This window comes from Heptranchias perlo, chromosome 11, assembly GCF_035084215.1.
Source record: "Heptranchias perlo isolate sHepPer1 chromosome 11, sHepPer1.hap1, whole genome shotgun sequence".
Taxonomy (NCBI): Eukaryota; Metazoa; Chordata; class Chondrichthyes; order Hexanchiformes; family Hexanchidae; genus Heptranchias; species Heptranchias perlo.
In genome coordinates, this window is record NC_090335.1 from 3,823,103 (window position 1) to 3,848,180 (window position 25,078).

At 45.9% G+C, this 25,078-nt stretch overlaps 1 protein-coding gene and 1 long non-coding RNA gene across 7 annotated transcripts in view; one reads left to right on the top strand and one right to left on the bottom strand.

The window, feature by feature from the left end:
* LOC137327050 (MAP7 domain-containing protein 2-like) overlaps nt 1-25,078 on the bottom strand; it is a 223,939-nt gene that overhangs the window by 141,031 nt on the left and 57,830 nt on the right. For 4 of the 5 annotated variants that reach the window (XM_067992442.1, XM_067992441.1, XM_067992440.1 and 1 more), the window contains exons 2-3: nt 23,414-23,515; nt 15,613-15,687 (exon numbers count right to left, since the gene is read on the bottom strand). In XM_067992442.1, the coding sequence (XP_067848543.1) occupies nt 15,613-15,687; nt 23,414-23,515 (177 nt within the window). Of the gene's footprint in view, nt 1-14,381; nt 14,434-15,612; nt 15,690-23,413; nt 23,516-25,078 lie in introns of those variants that run through there. The other variant, XM_067992443.1, reaches the window with a different exon arrangement.
* The window catches only part of LOC137327052 (uncharacterized), a 111,937-nt gene that overhangs the window by 70,721 nt on the left and 16,138 nt on the right, over nt 1-25,078 (top strand). The window lies entirely within an intron of this gene.

Sequence of the window (25,078 nt, forward strand, 5' to 3'; positions counted from 1 at the left end):
GAGTATTAGTACAAACCAAGGCCCTACACAGATCCTATCGAGTATTAGTACAAACCAACGCACTACACAGTCCCGATCGAGTATTAGTACCAACCAACGCACTACACAGTCCCTATCGAGTATTAGTACAAACCAACGCCCTACACAGTCCACATTGGTATTAGTACCAACCAACGCACTACACAGTCCCTATCGAGTATTAGTACAAACCAACGCACTACACAGTCCACATCGAGTATTAGTACAAACCAACGCACTACACAGTCCCTATCGAGTATTAGTACAAACCAATGCCCGACACAGTCCACATCGGTATTAGTGCAAACCAACGCACTACACAGTCCCTATCGAGTATTAGTACAAACCAAGGCCCTACACAGTCCCTATCGAGTATTAGTACAAACCAAGGCCCTACACAGTCCCTATCGAGTATTAGTACAAACCAACGCACTACACAGTCCCTATCGAGTATTAGTACCAACCAACGCACTACACAGTCCCTATCGAGTATTAGTACAAACCAACGCCCTACACAGTCCACATCGAGTATTGGTACAAACCAACGCCCAACACAGTCCACATCGAGTATTAGTACAAACCAACGCCCGACACAGTCCACATCGAGTATTAGTACAAACCAACGCCCGACACAGTCCACATCGAGTATTAGTACAAACCAACGCACTACACAGTCCCTGTCGAGTATTAGTACAAACCAACGCACTACACAGTCCCTATCGAGTATTAGTACAAACCAACGCACTACACAGTCCCTATCGAGTATCAGTACAAACCAATGCCCTACACAGTCCACATCGGTATTAGTACAAACCAACGCCCTACAGAGTCCACATCGAGTATTGGTACAAACCAACGCACGACACAGTCCACATCGAGTATTGGTAGAAACCAACGCCCTACACAGTCCACATCGAGTATTGGTACAAACCAACGCACTACACAGTCCACATCGAGTATTGGTACAAACCAACGCCCTACACAGTCCACATCGGTATTAGTACAAACCAACGCCCTACACAGTCCACATCGAGTATTAGTACAAACCAACGCCCTACACAGTCCACATCGAGTATTGGTACAAACCAACGCACTACACAGTCCACATCGAGTATTGGTACAAACCAACGCCCTACACAGTCCACATCGGTATTAGTACAAACCAACGCACTACACAGTCCCTGTCGAGTATTAGTACAAACCAACGCACTGCACAGTCCCTATCGAGTATTAGTACAAACCAACGCACTACACAGTCCCTATCGAGTATCAGTACAAACCAATGCCCTACACAGTCCACATCGGTATTAGTACAAACCAACGCCCTACAGAGTCCACATCGAGTATTAGTACAAACCAACGCCCTACACAGTCCACATCGAGTATTGGTACAAACCAACGCCCAACACAGTCCACATCGAGTATTAGTACAAACCAACGCCCGACACAGTCCACATCGAGTATTAGTACAAACCAACGCCCTACACAGTCCACATCGAGTATTAGTACAAACCAACGCCCGACACAGTCCACATCGAGTATTAGTACAAACCAACGCCCGACACAGTCCACATCGAGTATTAGTACAAACCAACGCCCTACACAGTCCACATCGAGTATTAGTACAAACCAACGCCCTACACAGTCCACATCGAGTATTGGTACAAACCAACGCCCTACACAGTCCACATCGAGTATTAGTACAAACCAACGCACTACACAGTCCACATCGAGTATTAGTACAAACCAACGCCCTGCACAGTCCACATCGAGTATTAGTACAAACCAACGCCCGACACAGTCCTCATCGAGTATTAGTACAAACCAACGCCCTGCACAGTCCACATCGAGTATTAGTACAAACCAACGCCCTGCACAGTCCACATCGAGTATTAGTACAAACCAACGCCCTGCACAGTCCACATGGAGTATTAGTACAAACCAACACATTCCACAATCCGCATCGAGTTTCAGTACAAACCAACGCACTACACAGTCCACATCGGTATTTGTACAAACCAAGGCACTACACAGTCCACATTGGTATTAGTACAAATCAATGCACTACACAGTCCACATCGAGTATTAGTACAAGCCAACGCACTACACAGTCCCTATCGAGTATGAGTACAAACCAATGCCCTACACAGTCCACATCGGTATTAGTACAAACCAACGCACTACACAGTCCCGATCGAGGATTAGTACAAACCAATGCCCTACACAGTCCCAATCGAGTATTAGTACAAACCAACGCACTACACAGTCCCTATCGAGTATTAGTACAAACCAACGCACTACACAGTCCCTATCGAGTATTAGTACAAACCAAGGCCCTACACAGTCCCTATCGAGTATTAGTACAAACCAACGCACTACACAGTCCACATCGAGTATTAGTACAGACCAACGCCCTACACAGTCCACATCGAGTATTAGTACAAACCAACGCACTACACAGTCCACATCGGTATTAGTACAAACCAATTCACTACACAGTCCCTATCAAGTATTAGTACAAACCAACGCACTGCACAGTCCCTATCAAGTATTAGTACAAACCAAGGCCCGACACAGTCCCTATCGAGTATTAGTACAAACCAACGCACTACACAGTCCACATCGAGTATTAGTACAAACCAACGCACTACACAGTCCACATCGGTATTAGTACAAACCAATTCACTACACAGTCCCTATCAAGTATTAGTACAAACCAACGCACTGCACAGTCCCTATCAAGTATTAGTACAAACCAAGGCCCGACACAGTCCCTATCGAGTATTAGTACAAACCAACGCACTACACAGTCCCTATCGAGTATTAGTACAAACCAACGCACTACACAGTCCACATCGAGTATTGGTACAAACCAACGCCCAACACAGTCCCTATCGAGTATTAGTACAAACCAACGCACTACACAGTCCACATCGAGTATTAGTACAGACCAACGCCCTACACAGTCCACATCGAGTATTAGTACAAACCAACGCACTACACATTCCACATCGGTATTAGTACAAACCAATGCACTACACAGTCCCTATCAAGTATTAGTACAAACCAACGCACTACACAGTCCCTATCGAGTATTAGTACAAACCAAGGCCCGACACAGTCCCTATCGAGTATTAGTACAAACCAACGCACTACACAGTCCACATCGAGTATTAGTACAAACCAACGCCCTACACAGTCCACATCGAGTATTGGTACAAACCAACGCCCAACACAGTCCCTATCGAGTATTAGTATAAACCAACGCCCTACACAGTCCACATCGGTATTAGTACAAACCAACGCCCTACACAGTCCACATCGAGTATTAGTACAAACCAACGCCCTACACAGTCCACATCGAGTATTAGTACAAACCAATGCCCTGCACAGTCCGCATCGGTGTCAGTACAAACCAACGCACTACACAGTCCACATCGGTATTAGTACAAACCAATGCACTACACAGTCCCTATCGCGTATTCGTACAAGCCAACGCACGACACAGTCCCTATCGAGTATTGGTACAAACCAATGCCCTACACAGTCCGCATCGGTATTAGTACAAACCAACGCACTACACAGTCCACATCGGTGTCAGTACAAACCAACACACTACACAGTCCACTTCGGTATTAGTACAAACCAAGGCACGACACAGTCCACATCGGTATTAGTACAAACCAATGCACAACACAGTCCCTATCGAGTATTAGTACAAACCAACGCCCTACACAGTCCACATCGAGTATTAGTACAAGCCAGTGCACGACACAGTCCCTATCGAGTATTAGTACAAACCAATGCCCTACACAGTCCCTATCGAGTATTAGTACAAACCAACGCACTACACAGTCCCTATCGAGTATTAGTACAAACCAACGCACTACACAGTCCCTATCGAGTATTAGTACAAACCAACACACTACACAGTCCCTATCGAGTATTAGTACAAACCAAGGCCCTACACATTCCCTATCAAGTATTAGTACAAACCAACGCCCTACACAGTCCACATCGAGTATTGGTACAAACCAACGCACTACACAGTCCACATCGAGTAACGCCCTACACAGTCCACATCGAGTATTAGTACAAACCAACGCCCTACACAGTCCACATCGAGTATCAGTAGAAACCAACGCCCTACACAGTCCACATCGAGTATTCGTACAAACCAACGCCCGACACAGTCCACATCGAGTATTAGTACAAACCAACACATTACACAATCCGCATCGAGTTTCAGTACAAACCAACACACGACACAGTCCACATCGAGTATCAGTACAAACCAACGCCCTACACAGTCCACATCGAGTATTGGTACAAACCAACGCACTACACACTCCCTATCGAGCATTAGTACAAACCAACGCCCTACACAGTCCACATCGGTATTAGTACAAACCAACGCACTACACAGTCCCTATCGAGTATTAGTACAAACCAACGCCCGACACAGTCCACATCGGTATTAGTACAAACCAACGCCCGACACAGTCCACATCGGTGTCAGTACAAACCAATGCACTACACAGTCCCTATCGAGTATTAGTACAAGCCAACGCACTGCACAGTCCCTATCGAGTATTAGTACAAACCAATGCCCTACACAGTCCACATCGGTATTAGTACAAACCAACGCACGACACAGTCCCTATCGAGTATTAGTACAAACCAAGACCCCACACAGTCCCTATCGAGTATTAGTACAAACCAATGCACTACACAGTCCCTATCGAGTATTAGTACAAGCCAACGCACTGCACAGTCCCTATCGAGTATTAGTACAAACCAATGCCCTACACAGTCCACATCGGTATTAGTACAAACCAACGCACGACACAGTCCCTGTCGAGTATTAGTACAAACCAAGACCCCACACAGTCCCTATCGAGTATTAGTACAAACCAACGCACTACACAGTCCACATCGAGTATTAGTACAAACCAACGCACTACACAGTCCCTATCGAGTATGAGTACAAACCAACGCCCTACACAGTCCACATCGAGTATTAGTACAAACCAACGCCCTACACAGTCCACATCGAGTATTAGTACAAACCAACGCCCTACACAGTCCACATCGAGTATTAGTACAAACCAACGCCCTACATAGTCCACATCGAGTATTAGTACAAACCAACGCCCTACACAGTCCACATCGAGTATTAGTACAAACCAACGCCCTACACAGTCCACATCGAGTATTAGTACAAACCAACGCACTACACAGTCCCTATCGAGTATTAGTACAAACCAACGCCCTGCACAGTCCACATGGAGTATTAGTACAAACCAACACATTACACAATCCGCATCGAGTTTCAGTACAAACCAACGCACTACACAGTCCACATCGAGTATTAGTACAAACCAACGCCCTACACAGTCCACATCGGTATTAGTACAAACCAACGCACGACACAGTCCCTATCGAGTATTAGTACAAACCAACGCACTACACAGTCCACATCGAGTATTAGTACAAACCAACGCCCTACACAGTCCACATCGGTATTAGTACAAACCAACGCACGACACAGTCCCTATCGAGTATTAGTACAAACCAATGCCCGACACAGTCCACATCGGTATTCGTGCAAACCAACGCACTACACAGTCCCTATCGAGTATTAGTACAAACCAAGGCCCTACACAGTCCCTATCGAGTATTAGTACAAACCAAGGCCCTACACAGTCCCTATCGAGTATTCGTACAAACCAACACACTACACAGTCCCTATCGAGTATTAGTACCAACCAACGCACTACACAGTCCCTATCGAGTATTAGTACAAACCAACGCCCTACACAGTCCACATTGGTATTAGTACAAACCAACGCACTACACAGTCCCTATCGAGTATTAGTACCAACCAACGTACTACACAGTCCCTATCGAGTATGAGTACAAACCAACGCCCTACACAGTCCACATCGAGTATTAGTACAAACCAACGCCCAACACAGTCCACATCGAGTATTAGTACAAACCAACGCCCTACACAGTCCACATCGAGTATTAGTACAAACCAACGCACCACACAGTCCCTGTCGAGTATTAGTACAAACCAACGCACTACACAGTCCCTATCGAGTATTAGTACAAACCAACGCACTACACAGTCCCTATCGAGTATTAGTACAAACCAATGCCCTACACAGTCCACATCGGTATTAGTACAAACCAACGCCCTACAGAGTCCACATCGAGTATTGGTACAAACCAACGCCCTACACAGTCCACATCGAGTATTAGTACAAACCAACGCCCTACACAGTCCACATCGAGTATTAGTACAAACCAACGCCCTGCACAGTCCACATCGAGTATTAGGACAAACCAACACATTGCACAATCCGCATCGAGTTTCAGTACAAACCAACGCACTACACAGTCCACATCGGTATTTGTACAAACCAAGGCACTACACAGTCCACATCGGTATTAGTACAAATCAATGCACTACACAGTCCCTATCGAGTATTAGTACAAGCCAACGCACTACACAGTCCCTATCGAGTATTAGTACAAACCAATGCCCTACACAGTCCACATCGGTATTAGTACAAACCAACGCACTACACAGTCCCTATCGAGGATTAGTACAAACCAAGGCCCTACACAGTCCCAATCGAGTATTAGTACAAACCAACGCACTACACAGTCCCTATCGAGTATTAGTACAAACCAACGCACTACACAGTCCCTATCGAGTATTAGTACAAACCAAGGCCCTACACAGTCCCTATCGAGTATTAGTACAAACCAACGCACTACACAGTCCACATCGAGTATTAGTACAGACCAACGCCCTACACAGTCCACATCGAGTATTAGTACAAACCAACGCACTACACAGTCCACATCGGTATTAGTACAAACCAATGCACTACACAGTCCCTATCAAGTATTAGTACAAACCAACGCACTACACAGTCCCTATCAAGTATTAGTACAAACCAAGGCCCGACACAGTCCCTATCGAGTATTAGTACAAACCAACGCACTACACAGTCCACATCGAGTATTAGTACAAACCAACGCCCTACACAGTCCACATCGAGTATTGGTACAAACCAACGCCCAACACAGTCCCTATCGAGTATTAGTATAAACCAACGCCCTACACAGTCCACATCGGTATTAGTACAAACCAACGCCCTACACAGTCCACATCGAGTATTAGTACAAACCAACGCCCTACACAGTCCACATCGAGTATTAGTACAAACCAATGCCCTGCACAGTCCGCATCGGTGTCAGGACAAACCAACGCACTACACAGTCCACATCGGTATTGGTACAAACCAATGCACTACACAGTCCCTATCGCGTATTAGTACAAGCCAACGCACGACACAGTCCCTATCGAGTATTGGTACAAACCAATGCCCTACACAGTCCGCATCGGTATTAGTACAAACCAACGCACTACACAGTCCACATCGGTGTCAGTACAAACCAACACACTACACAGTCCACTTCGGTATTAGTACAAACCAAGGCACGACACAGTCCACATCGGTATTAGTACAAACCAATGCACAACACAGTCCCTATCGAGTATTAGTACAAACCAACGCCCTACACAGTCCACATCGAGTATTAGTACAAGCCAACGCACGACACAGTCCCTATCGAGTATTAGTGCAAACCAATGCCCTACACAGTCCCTATCGAGTATTAGTACAAACCAACACACTACACAGTCCCTATCGAGTATTAGTACAAACCAAGGCCCTACACATTCCCTATCAAGTATTAGTACAAACCAACGCCCTACACAGTCCACATCGAGTATTGGTACAAACCAACGCACTACACAGTCCACATCGAGTAACGCCCTACACAGTCCACATCGAGTATTGGTACAAACCAACGCCCTACACAGTCCACATCGAGTATTAGTACAAACCAACGCCCTACACAGTCCACATCGAGTATTCGTAGAAACCAAGGCCCTACACAGTCCACATCGAGTATTAGTAGAAACCAAGGCCCTACACAGTCCCTATCGAGTATTAGTACAAACCAACGCACTACACAGTCCACATCGAGTATTAGTACAGACCAACGCCCTACACAGTCCACATCGAGTATTAGTACAAACCAACGCACTGCACAGTCCACATCGGTATTAGTACAGACCAACGCCCTACACAGTCCACATCGAGTATTAGTACAAACCAACGCCCTACACAGTCCGCATCGAGTATTAGTACAAACCAACGCACTACACAGTCCACATCGAGTATTAGTACAAACCAACGCCCTACACAGTCCACATCGAGTATTGGTACAAACCAACGCACTACACAGTCCACATCGAGTATTAGTACAAACCAACGCCCTACACAGTCCCTATCGAGTATTAGTACAAACCAAGGCCCTACACAGTCCCTATCGAGTATTAGTACAAACCAACGCACTACACAGTCCACATCGAGTATTAGTACAAACCAACGCACTACACAGTCCACATCGAGTATTAGTACAGACCAACGCCCTACACAGTCCACATCGAGTATTAGTACAAACCAACGCACTACACAGTCCACATCGGTATTAGTACAAACCAATGCACTACACAGTCCCTATCAAGTATTAGGACAAACCAACGCACTACACAGTCCCTATCAAGTATTAGTACAAACCAAGGCCCGACACAGTCCCTATCGAGTATTAGTACAAACCAACGCACTACACAGTCCACATCGAGTATTAGTACAAACCAACGCCCTACACAGTCCACATTGAGTATTGGTACAAACCAACGCCCAACACAGTCCCTATCGAGTATTAGTATAAACCAACGCCCTACACAGTCCACATCGGTATTAGTACAAACCAACGCCCTACACAGTCCACATCGAGTATTAGTACAAACCAACGCCCTACACAGTCCACATCGAGTATTCGTACAAACCAATGCCCTGCACAGTCCGCATCGGTGTCAGTACAAACCAACGCACTACACAGTCCACATCGGTATTAGTACAAACCAATGCACTACACAGTCCCTATCGCGTATTAGTACAAGCCAACGCACGACACAGTCCCTATCGAGTATTGGTACAAACCAATGCCCTACACAGTCCGCATCGGTATTAGTACAAACCAACGCACTACACAGTCCACATCGGTGTCAGTACAAACCAACACACTACACAGTCCACTTCGGTATTAGTACAAACCAAGGCACGACACAGTCCACATCGGTATTAGTACAAACCAATGCACAACACAGTCCCTATCGAGTATTAGTACAAACCAACGCCCTACACAGTCCCTATCGAGTATTAGTACAAACCAACACACTACACAGTCCCTATCGAGTATTAGTACAAACCAAGGCCCTACACATTCCCTATCAAGTATTAGTACAAACCAATGCACTACACAGTCCACATCGAGTATTAGTACAAGCCAACGCACGACACAGTCCCTATCGAGTATTAGTACAAACCAATGCCCTACACAGTCCCTATCGAGTATTAGTACAAACCAACACACTACACAGTCCCTATCGAGTATTAGTACAAACCAAGGCCCTGCACATTCCCTATCAAGTATTAGTACAAACCAACGCCCTACACAGTCCACATCGAGTATTGGTACAAACCAACGCACTACACAGTCCACATCGAGTAACGCCCTACACAGTCCCTATCGAGTATTGGTACAAACCAACACACTACACAGTCCACATCGAGTATTAGTACAAACCAACGCCCTACACAGTCCACATCGAGTATTAGTACAAACCAACACATTACACAATCCGCATCGAGTTTCAGTACAAACCAACACACGACACAGTCCACATCGAGTATCAGTACAAACCAACGCCCTACACAGTCCACATCGAGTATTGGTACAAACCAACGCACTACACAGTCCCTATCGAGCATTAGTACAAACCAACGCCCTGCACAGTCCACATCGGTATTAGTACAAACCAACGCACTACACAGTCCCTATCGAGTATTAGTACAAACCAACGCCCGACACAGTCCACATCGGTATTAGTACAAACCAACGCCCTACACAGTCCACATCGGTGTCAGTACAAACCAATGCACTACACAGTCCCTATCGAGTATTAGTACAAGCCAACGCACTGCACAGTCCCTATCGAGTATTAGTACAAACCAATGCCCTACACAGTCCACATCGGTATTAGTACAAACCAACGCACGACACAGTCCCTATCGAGTATTAGTACAAACCAAGGCCCCACACAGTCCCTATCGAGTATTAGTACAAACCAACGCACTACACAGTCCACATCGAGTATTAGTACAAACCAACGCACTACACAGTCCCTATCGAGTATGAGTACAAACCAACGCCCTACACAGTCCACATCGAGTATTAGTACAAACCAACGCCCTACACAGTCCACATCGAGTATTAGTACAAACCAACGCCCTACACAGTCCACATCGAGTATTAGTACAAACCAACGCCCTACACAGTCCACATCGAGTATTAGTACAAACCAACGCACTACACAGTCCACATCGAGTATTAGTACAAACCAACGCCCTACACAGTCCACATCGAGTATTAGTACAAACCAACGCACTACACAGTCCACATCGAGTATTAGTACAAACCAACGCCCTACACAGTCCACATCGAGTATTAGTACAAACCAACGCACTACACAGTCCCTATCGAGTATTAGTACAAACCAAGGCCCTACACAGTCCCCATCGAGTATTAGTACAAACCAACACACTACACAGTCCCTATCGAGTATTAGTACAAACCAAGGCCCTACACAGTCCCCATCGAGTATTAGTACAAACCAACACTCCACACAGTCCACATCGAGTGTTCGTACAAACCAACGCACTACACAGTCCCCATCGAGTGTTCGTACAAACCAACGCACTGCACAATACTCAATTAAAGCATCTAATTAAGAATAGGCCGGAATGTCAGGGGCTGAATGTAAAAATGTCCTTCGTTTGAGAGTTAAATCTAAACAAAAAAAAATTAAATTCATAATTATGCATGATAGAAACTGCATTCCATTTTTGACATAAGATCTATGCCAATTTATGCCCGGATTCAAAAATAGCTACTATCGTCAGGGTAACCTTGAAACAAGACTAATTTGTCTTCATTAATATTCTGGCTGAATGAATCAGAACAAACAGATAATCGTCCATCAGTCTTCAGTGATGAAGTGTTTTAATGTCTGACCCTGACCCCACTCCAGCCTTGAACCTGCGTCTCTCTATTATTTCTGCCCATCTCTTCTTGCCCTCTCCAATCTGATCATCTCAACGAGACCTACTTTCTGCTGCCTCGACCCCATTCCCATTGAGCACCTGACCACTCAGCTTTCATCCCTGGGTCCCATGCTAATGGACACTGTAAACGGCTCTCTCTCATATCAGACACTGTCTCCCCCTCCTCTCAAAACTCCCACCATCAGCCTCTGCCTCAAAGAAACCCAGTGGTGACCTCTCTACTGCACCATCCCCAAACTCCATTTCCTCTTCAGGTACTTTGAACATGTTGCCTCCCAAATCTGCGCCCATCTCTCCCCTGACTGGCTGTTTGAATCTCTCCAATGTTACCTGCCCCTCCCACAGCCAAACCAAATTCATGAACGGCATTCTCCAACTGTGACTGTGATGCATTGTCCCTCATTGTCCTGTTTGCAGCCTTTCCGTCTCAGATTGTAGCCACACCATGTCTAGCGATGGCTTCTCTTTCCTCCCTTCATCGTCCCCTTGCGTCCCCCAAGGGCTGTACACTGCCCTTGGTGACATCATCCACAAACATGGAGTCCGCTTCCACAAATACACCAATGACACACAGCTAGTAGGAACATAGGAACAGGAGGAGGCCATTCAGCCCCTCGTGCCTGCTCCGCCATTTGATAAGATCATGGCTGATCTGTGATCTAGCTCCATATACCTGCCTCTGGCCCATATCCCTTAATACCTTTGGTTGCCAAAAAGCTATCTATCTCAGATTTAAATTTAGCAATTGAGCTAGTATCAATTGCCGTTTGCGGAAGAGAGTTCCAAACTTCTACCACCCTTTGTGTGTAGAAATGTTTTCTAATCTCGCTCCTGAAAGGTCTGGCTCTAATTTTTAGACTGTGCCCCCTACTCCTAAAATCCCCAACCTTCTGAACTCAAGAGAATACGACCCCAATTTGTGTAATCTCTCCTCGTAACTTAACCCTTGAAGTCCGGGTATCATTCTAGTAAACCTACGCTGCACTCCCTCCAAGGCCAATATGTCCTTCCGAAGGTGCGGTGCCCAGAACTGCTCACAGTACTCCAGGTGCGGTCTAACCAGGGTTTTGTATAGCTGCAGCATAACTTCTGCCCCCTTGTACTCCAGTCCTCTAGATATAAAGGCCAGCACTCCATTGGCCTTATTGATAATTTTCTGCACCTGTTCATGACACTTCAATGATCTATGTACCTGAACCCCTAAGTCCCTTTGGACATCCACTGTTTTTAACTTTTTACCATTTAGAAAGTACCCTGTTCTATCCTTTTTTGATCCAAAGTGGATGACCTCACATTTGTCTACATTGAATTCCATTTGCCACAGTTTTGCCCATTCACCTGATCTATCAATATCGCTTTGTAATTTTATGTTTTCATCTACACTGCTTACAATGCCACCAATCTTTGTGTCATCAGCAAACTTAGATATGAGACTTTCTATGCCTTCATCGAAGTCGTTAATAAATATTGTGAATAATTGAGGCCCCAAGACAGATCCCTGTGGGACTCCACTAGTCACATCCTGCCAATGTGAGTACCTTCCCATTATCCCTACTCTCTGTAGCCTTTCGCTCAGCCAACTTCCTAACCAAGTCCGTACTTTTCCCTCGATTCCATGGGCTTCTATCTTAGCTAACAGTCTCTTATGTGGGACCTTATCAAATGCCTTCTGGAAGTCCATATAAATAACATCCATTGACATTCCCCTGTCCACTACTTTAGTCACCTCTTCAAAAAATTCAATCAGATTTGTCAGGCACGACCTACCTTTCACAAATCCATGCTGGCTCTCCCTGATTAACTGAAAATTCTTGAGGTGTTCAGTCACCCTATCCTTAATTATAGACTCCAGCAATTTCCCCACAACAGCTCCACAACTCCCACATATACACCAATGATTCCCAGCTCCACAACTCCCACGTATACACCAATGATTCCCAGCTCTACAACTCCCACATACATATCAATGATTCCCAGATCTACAACTCCCACATATACACCATGATTCCCAGATCTATCTCTGCACCACCTCTCTCGATCCCTTAACTCCTTCTGTGCTATAAAACTGCTTGTTCCACATCCATTTTGCTTTGAGGCTTAATTTCCTCCAGCTAATAATCGGGAAGACCGAAGCCATTGTCTTCGGCCCCAACCACAAACTCCGTTCCCTCGCCACCGATTCCATCTCTCTTCCTGGCCACTGTCTGAGGCTGAACCAGACCGTTCGCAACCTTGGCGTCCTATTTGACCCTGAGATGAACTTCTGACCACATATCCGCTCCATCACCAAGACCGCCTACTTCCACCTCCATAACATTGCCCGTCTCCGCCCCTGCCTCAGCCCATCTGCTGCTGAACCCCTCATCCGTGCCTTTGTTACCTCTCGACTGGACTATTCCAATGCTCTCCTGGCCGGCCTCCCATCTTCCACCCTCCATAATCTACATATCTACTACTTGTATCCTATCCCATGCCAAGTTCCACTTGCCCATCACCCTGTCCTCACAGACCTATATTGGCTCGTGGACCCCCACTCCCTCAATTTTAAATTCCTCCATGGCCTTACCCCTATCTCTGTAACCTCCACCAGGCTTCCCCCCAACTCTCCATTCCTCTGACTCCAGTCTCCTAGCACATCCCACTTCTTCCTTTGTCCCACCATAGACATCTGTGCTGTCAGCCGCCCAGGTCTCGCTCGCTGGAACCTCCTCCCTAAACCCCTCTGTTTCCCTCTCTTCCTTTAAAATGATCCTTAAAGCGTACTTCTCACTCTGCCTGATCTCTCCTTCCTTGGTTCGATGTCTATTTATCTGTGAACCACCTTGAGACATTCTTCTACGTTAATCATAGCACAGGAGGCCACCATTCGGCCCATCGTGTCCGTGATGGCTCTTTGAAAGTTCTATCCAATTAGTCCCACTCCCCTGCTCCTTCCCCATAGCCCTGCAAATTTATCTGCAATTCCCTTTTGAAAGTTACTACTGAATCTGCTTCCACAGTCCTTTCAGGCAGTTCATTCCAGATCATCACAACTCACTGCGTAAAAAAAATTATGTTCATCTCCCCTCTGGTTCTTTTGCCAGTTACCTTAAATCTGTGTCCTCTGGTTACAGGGGTAATGTAAATGCAAGTTGTTGATCTATGAGAGATGGAAATCCAGCACCATCATTAGAATTCAGTAGCAACTTTCATTGTAAATCCAGCCTTCTCCGACAGACAGCGCTGAGAGTTATCAGTAAAGCTCCAAACTCATGGGCCTCGATATTTACGGGGAGGGAGCGGGGACGTCTGTCAGTGGCCGGGAAACCCGGAAATACCGGGAAGGCAGAGGTCCTGCCGAATTTAAGGGCAGGACCTCATTAGAATTTGTTTACTCCGTTTCCCACCTGACAGCCAGTCAGATTGAGAGGCTGGTCGCTGCCGGGCGAGAAGGCCTGCTGTAGAAGGCAGAAGCTCGGACCAGAGATGGGGGAGGGATCGCGGGGGAGGAAGAGATTGCGGGGGAGGAAGAGATCACAAGAGGGGGAAGAGATCGCAAGGGGGGAGGGGAAGAGATTGCGGGGGGGAAAGAGATCATGTTAAAGAATTCTGAGCCAAATATTGTTTATGGTGTATTGTTGAAGGGTCAATTTTCGCACCACATGCACCCAATGCCAGTTGTCTATCTTTTTCCCCCTTCCTCTTCAGATTTCGTTTCCACACTGTCGCTCTCCTTGTCCTGATGATACCGGGCAAAGTTCCCTGGATGCCAGGCACCCACTGGTGCCTCCCTCACTGGGCCATTCTCCATGTGCAAGTGAGAAGAGGTAACTTTACCAGCCAGTGCTGCCAGCGAGCAGCCTCTTCCCCTGGCGCTGCCTATTGGAGCTTTGAGTGAGAGTGGCCTCAGGATTTCCCAACCATGGTAGGCAAACAAGTGAGTAAAAATACTCCTGGTGTTGGGGAGCGTGGAGAAACAGCTGGCAAACTGCGAAATGTTTGCTATTGTTCCCATTTCACAGAGGTGTTGTGTGGATCAAGAAAGGTGCTGGCATTCTCCAGAGCTAGTGGCCTCACGGACACACCACAAGCAGCATTGTATAAACGGCAGAATACATTTTATCTGCATGGTACTGCCAAGGTTCTGAGCACTGATTTGAGCTGCGGAGCCATCAATGTCAGAAGCTCTCTCTCATCCAGAGCAATAGGTGCTCCATGTCTGTGTGAATCTCAGGCTGGCTCTCATATGGGGCCTGTAACGCTGCAAGTCAACGCCCAGTGTTTGTTATAAACCTGGAACCTGCACGTTAATACACTCTGAGGACCAACTTTAACTCACCCAGAGACCTCTCTCGCTCCTCCCTTCTTTCCTTGGCCAATCTTTGTCGGTCATCTTTCTTTGAAGACTGGGCATCTAAAAATACACACAATTAACGACACTTTACAAAAAAAACAGGCAGCTACGACGTTGCATTAAAGATGAGCCATGCCCGGTGCAAAGATGGGTACCATGCAAAGTTAGCACACTCTCAGGACTTTTACAACTGCTCATATAAACACTGTAATAGCAGAATAGGTGAACACAGGCCTCATAACAACTCCAAATTCTAAAGAACTTGCATTTATTTAGCGCCTTTCACAATCTCAGGACGTCCCAAAGCACTTTACAACCAATGAAGTACTTTTGAAGTAGTGTAGTCACTGTTGAAATGTAGGAAACTCGGCAGCCATTTTGCGCACAGCAAGATCCCACAAACAGCAACGAGATAATGACCAGATAATGTCTTTCCGAAGTATTGATTGAAGGATAAATATTGGGCCAGGACACTGGAAGAACTCCCCTGGTCTTCTTTGAAATAGTGCCATGGGATCTTTTACATTCACCTGAGAGGCCAGATGGGGGGTTCGGTTTAATGTCTCATCCAAAAGACGGAACCTCCTACAGTGCAGCACTCCCTCAGAACTGCACTAGATTATGTGCTTAGGTCTCTGGAGTGGGACTTGAACTCACCACCTTCTGACTCAGAGGCAAGAGTAATGGGATTGAAATTCCTCAACCCCCATCGGTGGTGCTGGGACACGCACTGGGTACAGGAAGACTGGGGGAAGGGGCAGTGGAGGGGGGAGATTCTAGTGAGGACTTGTGAATGCCAGGTCTCTGCTCAGAATCCCACCAGCTGGCAGTTTCAGCAAGGGCCTTCGTGGCCAGAACTTCTATCTGCCTCAAATGTTAGAGCCAAGGGGGGAGGGTATTCCCATGTTAGGGTCCACCTCACAACCCTGGCCTTTATCTCCCCAAGAGTTAAAGCAGCCATTTTACAAAAAAGGAGGCCGATTAGGTATCATTTTGTTTTTGAGGCTAGCCAGAAAATGGCTTGTCTGCATTTTCCATCCCTACCCATGCCCTCCCTATCCCCCCCCCCCCCCCCCCACCTCCTGTAGTAAGTGCCCAGGATGTTTCCATATTTGCATGGGGGTTCCTATCAGATATGTACCAACAGGCCCCTAACCCTGGAGACTCTGGCAGGGTCACTAAAGGAGGTCACCAGCAACTATTCCGCCACACGCCCACTGGCAGAGCAGGACGAAGGACTTTTAACAACCCCTTCTTTAAAAATTAAAAAACAGGGGTGTGTCTTGGCTCCCCCGAGCAAAGAAAAGACTGAGACAAAGGAACAAAGAACGGGGATTGGGGTGGAAGTTATGCTTCAGTTGTATGAAGCCTTGGTCAGAACCCATCTGGAGACCGGGTTCAGTTCTGGGCACCGCACCTCAGGAAGGATATATTGGCCTTGGAGGGGGTGCAGCGCAGATTCACCAGAATGATACCAGGGCTAAAAGGGTTAAATTATGAGGACAGGTTGCATAGACCAGGCTTGTATTCCCTTGAGTGCAGAAGATTAAGGGGTGATCTAATTGAGGTGTTCAAGATGATTAAAGGATTTGATAGGATAGATAGAGAGAGACTATTTCCTCTGGTGGGGGAGTCCAGAACAAGGGGGCATAACCTTAAAATTAGAGCCAGGCCGTTCAGGGGTGATGTCAGGAATCACTTTTTCACACAAAGGGGAGTGGGAATCTGGAACTCTCTCCTCTAAAAGGCTGTGGATGCTGAGGGTCAATTGGAGCTTTCAAGACTGATATCGATAGATTTTTGTTGGGTACGGGCATCAAGAGATATGGAGCAAAGGTGGGTAGATTAGACATGATCTAATTGAATGGAGGGGCAGGCTCGAGGGGCTGAATGGCCTCCTCCTGTTCCTCTGATTCCTGTTCTTGCAAGAATTCCTGAGTACAAAAGCAAAGAAGTTATGGTAAACCTTTATAAAAGACTGGTTAGGCCTCAGCTGAAGTACTAAGAACATAAGAACATAAGAAATTGGAGCAGGAGTAGGCCAATCGGCCCCTCGAGCCTGCTCCGCCATTCAATAAGATCATGGCTGATCTGATCCCAACCACAAATCTAAAGAACACAAGAAGTCGGAGCAGGACCCGGCCACATAGCCCCTGGGCCCTCTCCGCCACCCACAGGGCATTGACCGATCCGAACTCAGCTTCATGTCCAATTTCCTGCCCGCTCCCCATAACCCCTAATTCCCTTTACTTCTAGGAAACTGTCTATTTCTGTTTTAAATTTATCTAATGATGTAGCTTCCACAGCTTCCTGGGGCAGCAAATTCCACAGACCTACCACCCTCTGAGTGAAGAAGTTTCTCCTCATCTCAGTTTTGAAAGAGCAGCCCCTTATTCTAAGATTATGCCCCCTAGTTCTAGTTTCACCCATCTTTGGGAACATCCTTACCGCATCCACCCGATCAAGACCCTTCACAATCTTATATGTTTCAATAAGATCGCCTCTCATTCTTCTGAACTCCAATGAGTAGAGTCCCAATCTACTCAACCTCTCCTCATATGTCCGCCCCCTCATCCCCGGGATTAACCGAGTGAACCTTCTTTGTACTGCCTCGAGAGCAAGTATGTCTTTTCTTAAGTATGGAGACCAAAACTGTATGCAGTATTCCAGGTGCGGTCTCACCAATACCTTATATAACTGCAGCAATACCTCCTTGTTTTTATATTCTATCCCCCTAGCAATAAAAGCCAACATTCCGTTGGCTTTCTTGATCACCTGCTGCACCTGCATACCAACTTTTTGATTTTCTTGCACTAGGACCCCCAGATCCCTTTGTACTGCAGTACTTTCCAGTCTCTCGCCATTAAGAAAATAACTTGCTCTCTGATTTTTCCTGCCAAAGTGCATAACCTCACATTTTCCAATATTATATTGCATCTGCCAAATCTCCGCCCACTCACCCAGCCTGTCTATATCCCCTTGCAGGTTTTTTATGTCCTCCTCACTCTCTACTTTCCCTCCCATCTTTGTATCATCTGCAAATTTTGATATGTTGCACTCGGTCCCCTCCTCCAAATCGTTAATATAGATTGTAAAGAGTTGGGGACCCAGCACCGACCCCTGTGGAACACCACTGGTTACTGGTTGCCAGTCCGAAAATGAACCATTTATCCCAACTCTCTGCTTCCTGTTCGATAACCAATCCTCCACCCATGCCAGAATATTACCCCCAATCCCGTGATTTTTTATCTTAAGTAATAATCTTTTATGTGGCACCTTGTCGAATGCCTTCTGGAAGTCTAAATACACTACGTCCACTGGTTCCCCTTTATCCACCCTATACGTTATATCCTCGAAGAACTCAAGCAAATTTGTCAGACATGACTTCCCCTTCATAAAGCCATGCTGACTTTGTCCTATTAAATTATGCTTATCTAAATGTTCCGTTACTGTCTCCTTAATAATAGACTCCAAAATTTTACCCACCACAGATGTTAAGCTAACTGGCCTATAATTTCCAGCCTTCTGCCTACTACCCTTTTTAAATAACGGTGTTACATTAGCAGTTTTCCAATCTGCCGGGACCTCTCCTGAGTCCAAGGAATTTTGGAAAACTATCACCAAAGCATCCACAATCCCTACTGCCACTTCCCTCAAGACCCTAGGATGGAAGCCATCAGGTCCAGGGGATTTATCCGCCTTGAGTCCCATTATTTTACTGAGTACCATCTCTTGAGTGATTTTAATCGTATTTAGCACCTCCCCCCCCAAACTGTGTCCAATTCTGGGCACCACACTTTAGGAAGGATGTGAAGGCCTTGGCGAGGGTACAGAGAGATTTACTAGAATGGTACCAGAGATGAGGGACTTCAGTTATTTTTTTAAAATTTGATCATGGGATGTGGGCGTCGCTGGCGAGGCCGGCATTTATTGCCCATCCCTAATTGCCCTTGAGAAGGTGGTGGTGAGCCGCCTTCTTGAACCTCTGCAGTCCATGTGGTGAAGGTTCTCCCACAGTGCTGTTAGGTAGGGAGTTCCAGGATTTTGACCCAGCGACGATGAAGGAACGGTGATATATTTCCAAGTCGGGATGGTGTGTGACTTGGAGGGGAACGTGCAGGTGGTGTTGTTCCCATGTGCCTGCTGCCCTTGTCCTTCTAGGTGGTAGAGGTCGCGGGTTTGGGAGGTGCTGTCGAAGAAGCCTTGGCGAGTTGCTGCAGTGCATCCTGTAGATGGTACACACTACAGCCACGGTGCGCCGGTGGTGAAGGGAGTGAATGTTTAGGATGGTGGATGGGGTGCCAATCAAGCGGGCTGCTTTGTCCTGGATGGTGTCGAGCTTCTTGAGTGATGTTGGAGCTGCACTCATCCAGGCAAGTGGAGAGTATTCCATCACACTCCTGACTTGTGCCTTGTAGATGTTGGAAAGGCTATGTGGAGAGAGTGGAGAAGCTGGGGTTGTTCTCCTTGGAGCAGAGAAGGTTAAGGGGAGATTTAATAGAGGCATTCAAAATTATGAATGGTTTTGATAGAGTAAATCAGGAGAAAGTGACAAAAGAATTGGAGATGAGAAAAAATTTTTTACACAGCGAGTTGATATGATCTGGAATGTGCTGCCTGAAAGGGCGGTGGAAACAGATTCAATAGTAACTTTCAAAAGGGAATTGGATAAATACTTGAAAAGAAAAATTTGCAGGGCTATGGGGAAAGAGCAGGGGAGTGGGACTCATTGGATAGAACTTTCAAAGAGCTGGCATAGGCACGATGGGCCGAATGGCCTGCTTTTGTGCTGTAAGAGTCTACGATTAACCCATTTAAAATGGATGGAAAACCTAGATTTAAACATCTAGATATTTTCCTCCAAAAGTTCCAAAGGTGGCAAATGTAGAAATGTGAAATTTAATACTAAGCTGATATTTTAAATTGTAGCTGAGGCCGTCGTTTAAATTGTAAACAATATGATCACCTCAAGGAATAAAGAACCTTGCAGCAAATTAGAAGAAGCTGATGACAGCTGGCCTGGAGTCTACGGAGGGAGTGGAGGAAGGGCTGGATATCTCTCCTGGAAGAGAGGGTTTTAGTAAACGTATAAACCATCGCGTCATCAGCTGATGTGTAAATAGTAAACGTGGGAAGAGATGCTAATTTAGGAGTGAGAACATACTGTTTGTAGCAGGACCCGTGCCAGTCGGAAAGGAGATACCCTTGGTCAGCTCATACTACGTGGTGATGCGCAATACTAAGGACATGTTATCATCTGGCCACAATGTGTGGTGAAGGTCACTATGCACACTCAAGAGGAAAAGAAAGACTTGCATTTCTACAGTGCCTGCATGACCTCAGGACGTCTCAAAGCGCTTTACAGCCAATTAATTACTTTTAAAGTGTAGTCACTATTGTCATGTAGGGAGACGTGGCAGCCAATTTGCGCACAGCAAGCTCCCTCAAACAGCAATGTGATAATGACCAGATAATCTGTTCTTAGTGATGTTGGTTGAGGGATAAATATTGACCAGAACTCCTCTGCTCTTCTTCGAATAGTGCCATGGAACCTTTTACGTCCACCTGAGGACAGACGGGGCCTCGGTTATAACGTCTCGTCCGAAGCACTCCCTCAGTACTGCAGTGGAGTGTCAGCTTGGATTACGCATTCAAGTCTCTGGAGTAGGACTTGAACCCGCAACCTTCTGACTCAGAGGCCAGAGTGATAGCACTGAGACACTGAAAAGAATGTCAAGAGATCCCTTTGTTTCCATCAGATGTTAATTTGTCCACCAGCGCAGCCTTCAGTCGCGTCACCGCTATTAGAAAGAGGCTCGATGTGGGGGGGGGGGGGAGGGGGTAAGAGTGGCTGGGAGAAAGGAATGTAGTGGGGAAAGGGGAGAAGGGGAAGAGTCCCAGAATCAGACTTTCAGAAAGATACCCGCAAGGAGAAAATAGCAGCCGTTGAACATTCAAACGTGCAATGTGCATTGGTACCTCATGCTGTTCTCTATTGATTCAAATACATAATTCCCCAAAAGTGCCAGCACTGGTAGATAAAGCCATAATAAGAACATAAGAAATAGGAGCAGGAGTAGGCCATTCGGCCCCTCGAGCCTGCTCCACCATTCAATCAGATCATGGCTGATCTTCAACCTCAACTCCACTTTCCCACCCGATCCCCATATCCCTTGATTCCCCTAGTGTCCAAAAATCTATCGCTCTCAGCCTTGAATATACTCAATGACTGAGCATCCACAGCCCTCTGGGGTAGAGAGTTCCAAAGATTCACAACCCTCTGAATGAAGAAATTCCTCCTCATCTCAGTCTTAAATGGCCGACCCCATAATAAAAAAAGGTGAATAGAATTTTAGGTTTTATAAATAGGGGCAGAGTGTCAGAATAAAGAGATCATCATAAATTTGCTCAAGGTAATCATTAGGTAACAGTTAGGATGCAGTTTTGGGCACCCCATTATAGAAAGGACATCAAAGCCATAGATTCACCAGGATTATACCAGGGATGAGAAACTGAGGAGAGACTGTTTCCACTGAAGCAGTGAAGGTTGAGAGGACACTTAATATACATTTTTAAAATTATGATGGGTTTTGATAAGGTGAATAGGGGAAGACGACGTTGTGTGGTTGGAGAGTGAGTGACAAGGGTTCAACAATTTAAAATTGTCACTAAGAGAGTGAGGAGAAAGGTTAGCCGACCATTCATTACACAGAGGGTTATTGGGTCACAGGGAATGGTTGGGGCTTAGACTATTGGATCTTTGAAGGGAAAAGAGGATAAACATTTGAAGGTGATGATGATACAAATGACCAAGGCAGTGAGGTTATTTATGGATTGCTCCAGCAAACAGCCAACACATACATGATAGGCCAAATGGCCTCTTTCTGTGTTGTAAACTATACAATTCAAATTAGATTCAACCATGTCTTCAGCCTATTGCCACATTCAGCCATCTCCAAAGTGTTTCCCGTCCCTCTCAAACTGCCATTAGGATTGGATGACAAAGTTAGTTCTGAAAGTGGACAGGTACAAAAAGTATTTTAAAAGTCGAATGGAATTACATAGTTACATAGACTCTACAGCACAGAAACAGGCCATTACATCCCCTAGAACAGGGCTTTAACCTCTCACGCAAAAGAGAGAGGCCCTGAAAATACCAGGGCTTTTTGATGAACCTCTGTTGAAATTCCAGTAGGAGTGCCCAGGGAATAGGCCGGGTTCCAACTTCCAGCCTTGGCTTGGTAGTTTCCCAGGGGCCCTGTCTGGAGTAGAACCTCTGTCCGCTCCTCACATGGGTCTCTGTAGGTTAATTTCAGCCCCATAACCTCTGACACTGTAGCACTCCACTGAAGTGGCAGCTCTGATTTTATAAAATGGGCTTCAACACAGACTCCTGACTTGTATACACAAAGGAGAGGGAATAAGAGGTCATTAGAGTGGGAGGAGGCTCGTGTGGAGTATAAACACCAGCATAGACCAGTTGGGCTGACTGTGTTGAGAAGGCAGACAAGGCCTGAGAGACGGCACCTCTGACTGTGCAGCACTCCCTCAGTACTGCACTGGAGTGTCAGCCTGGATTGTGTGCTCAAGTGTCTGGAGTGGGGCTTGAACCCATGACCTTCTGACTCAGAGGCGAGTGTGCTACCCACTGAGCCACAGCTGACATTTAAAATGACATTAATATTGCATTAATATTAACCGACGACAATCGTACTTTTGATTATATTAAATATTTGCTGTCAATTGTCTACAATATTCCTTCAGTTAAAATATAATTTTTACTTGCCTTGTTTTGCTGTTATATTCACACTGACTACTACATGAACTGGAGATCCATAGCAACTCAGCGGATTTCTTCGATCATCCGTTTTGGACGATATATGAATCCCTGAAAGAAGTGAAATTAAACACAAAGTATTCAACATGCAGATCAGACTGGTTTTACACACACATTCACTGAGCAATGTTTCCACATTTTCACTGTTCTGAATAGACCTTATCGTCGGAGGGCAGGGATTGGTTGCAGTCTGCTTATAAAGACAATGTGTCAGCAAACCATGTCAAAGTATTTCCTTTTGTAGCAATATCTTCATCACAGACATTTCACCTGATAGGAACATGGGAACAGGAGGAGACCATTCAGCCCCTCGAGCCTGTTCCACCATTCTATTAGATCATGGCTGATCTGTATCTCAATTCCATTTACTCACCTTGGTTCCATATCCCTTGATACCCTTACCCAAGAAAAATCTATCAATCTCAGTTTTTAAATTTTCAATTGACCCCCAGCCTCAACAGCTTTCAGGTGGAAGTTCCAGATTCCCACTCCCCTTTGTGTGAAGAAGTGCTTCCTGACATCACCCCTGAACGGCCTAGCTCTAATTTTAAGGTCATGCCCCCTTGTTCTGGACTCCCCCCACCAGAGGAAATAGTTTCCCTCTACCTGCCCCATCAAATCCCTTTATCATTTTAAATACTTCGATTAGGTCACCCCTCAAACGTCTAAACTCAAGGGAATACAAGCCTAGTTTATGCAACCTGTCCTCATAATTTAACCCCCTATCATTCTGGTGAATCTGTGCTGGACCCCCTCCAAGGCCAATATATGCTTCCTGTGGTGCGCTGCCCAGATCTGAACGCATTATCTCCAGATGGGGTGCATGGGCAGATTAGTTTAGCATTTTATTACTGTGGTCATATTTCAGCAATCACTTACATTTACATTTTCAGAAATAACGATGGGCTGAATGGCCTCCTTCTGTGCTGTAACTAACTTTCTATGATTCTAACCACTCAAAGTGCACAGGAAAATTAAAAGTAGTAATTTTAGCTCATAGTTAAGACTATGGGCCGGATTTTGCAGTAAAATATCGTGAGACTAACAGTGCAAATCGGACAGTAACTTCCGCCGACTGCACCTGCACAGTTAAACGCAGAAATCCAGAAGTTGCTGTCCATGACGTGATGCTCCTCCGTAAGCTGCCCGAAAACGGCATCTCGCCGTCCGACTCGCCGTTTAAATGTATTGAACGGCGTGAAGTTCCTGCACTGACATCATAGATACGGACTGAACTCACCACAAAAAAGTGGTCAAGTCATTTCAAGTCCAAGTACCCATTTCAGGGCGTGGTAAGTCTTCATTACTGCCAAATAACCTCTCTGGGACTGAAAATTAACTTTTACAAGTGTGGAGTCTCATTCCTTCAGATTTACTTTTTCTTTCTGTCTCTTTTTCTCTCTGTCTCTTTATCCAATCTTTCTTACCCTCTCTATTTCGCTTACTGTACCTGACTTGACATTGAATTCATTATTCTAATTTACACTTCCTGGTTCAGACTCTGCGTTGTTCATTTCACAATTCTTCGATCTGATTGGTTAAGGAGATACCCAGTTGCTTGCCCTGTTCACACAGGTCCCAGATGCCCTGAAGGGGGCACCGTGCTGTTTGGCA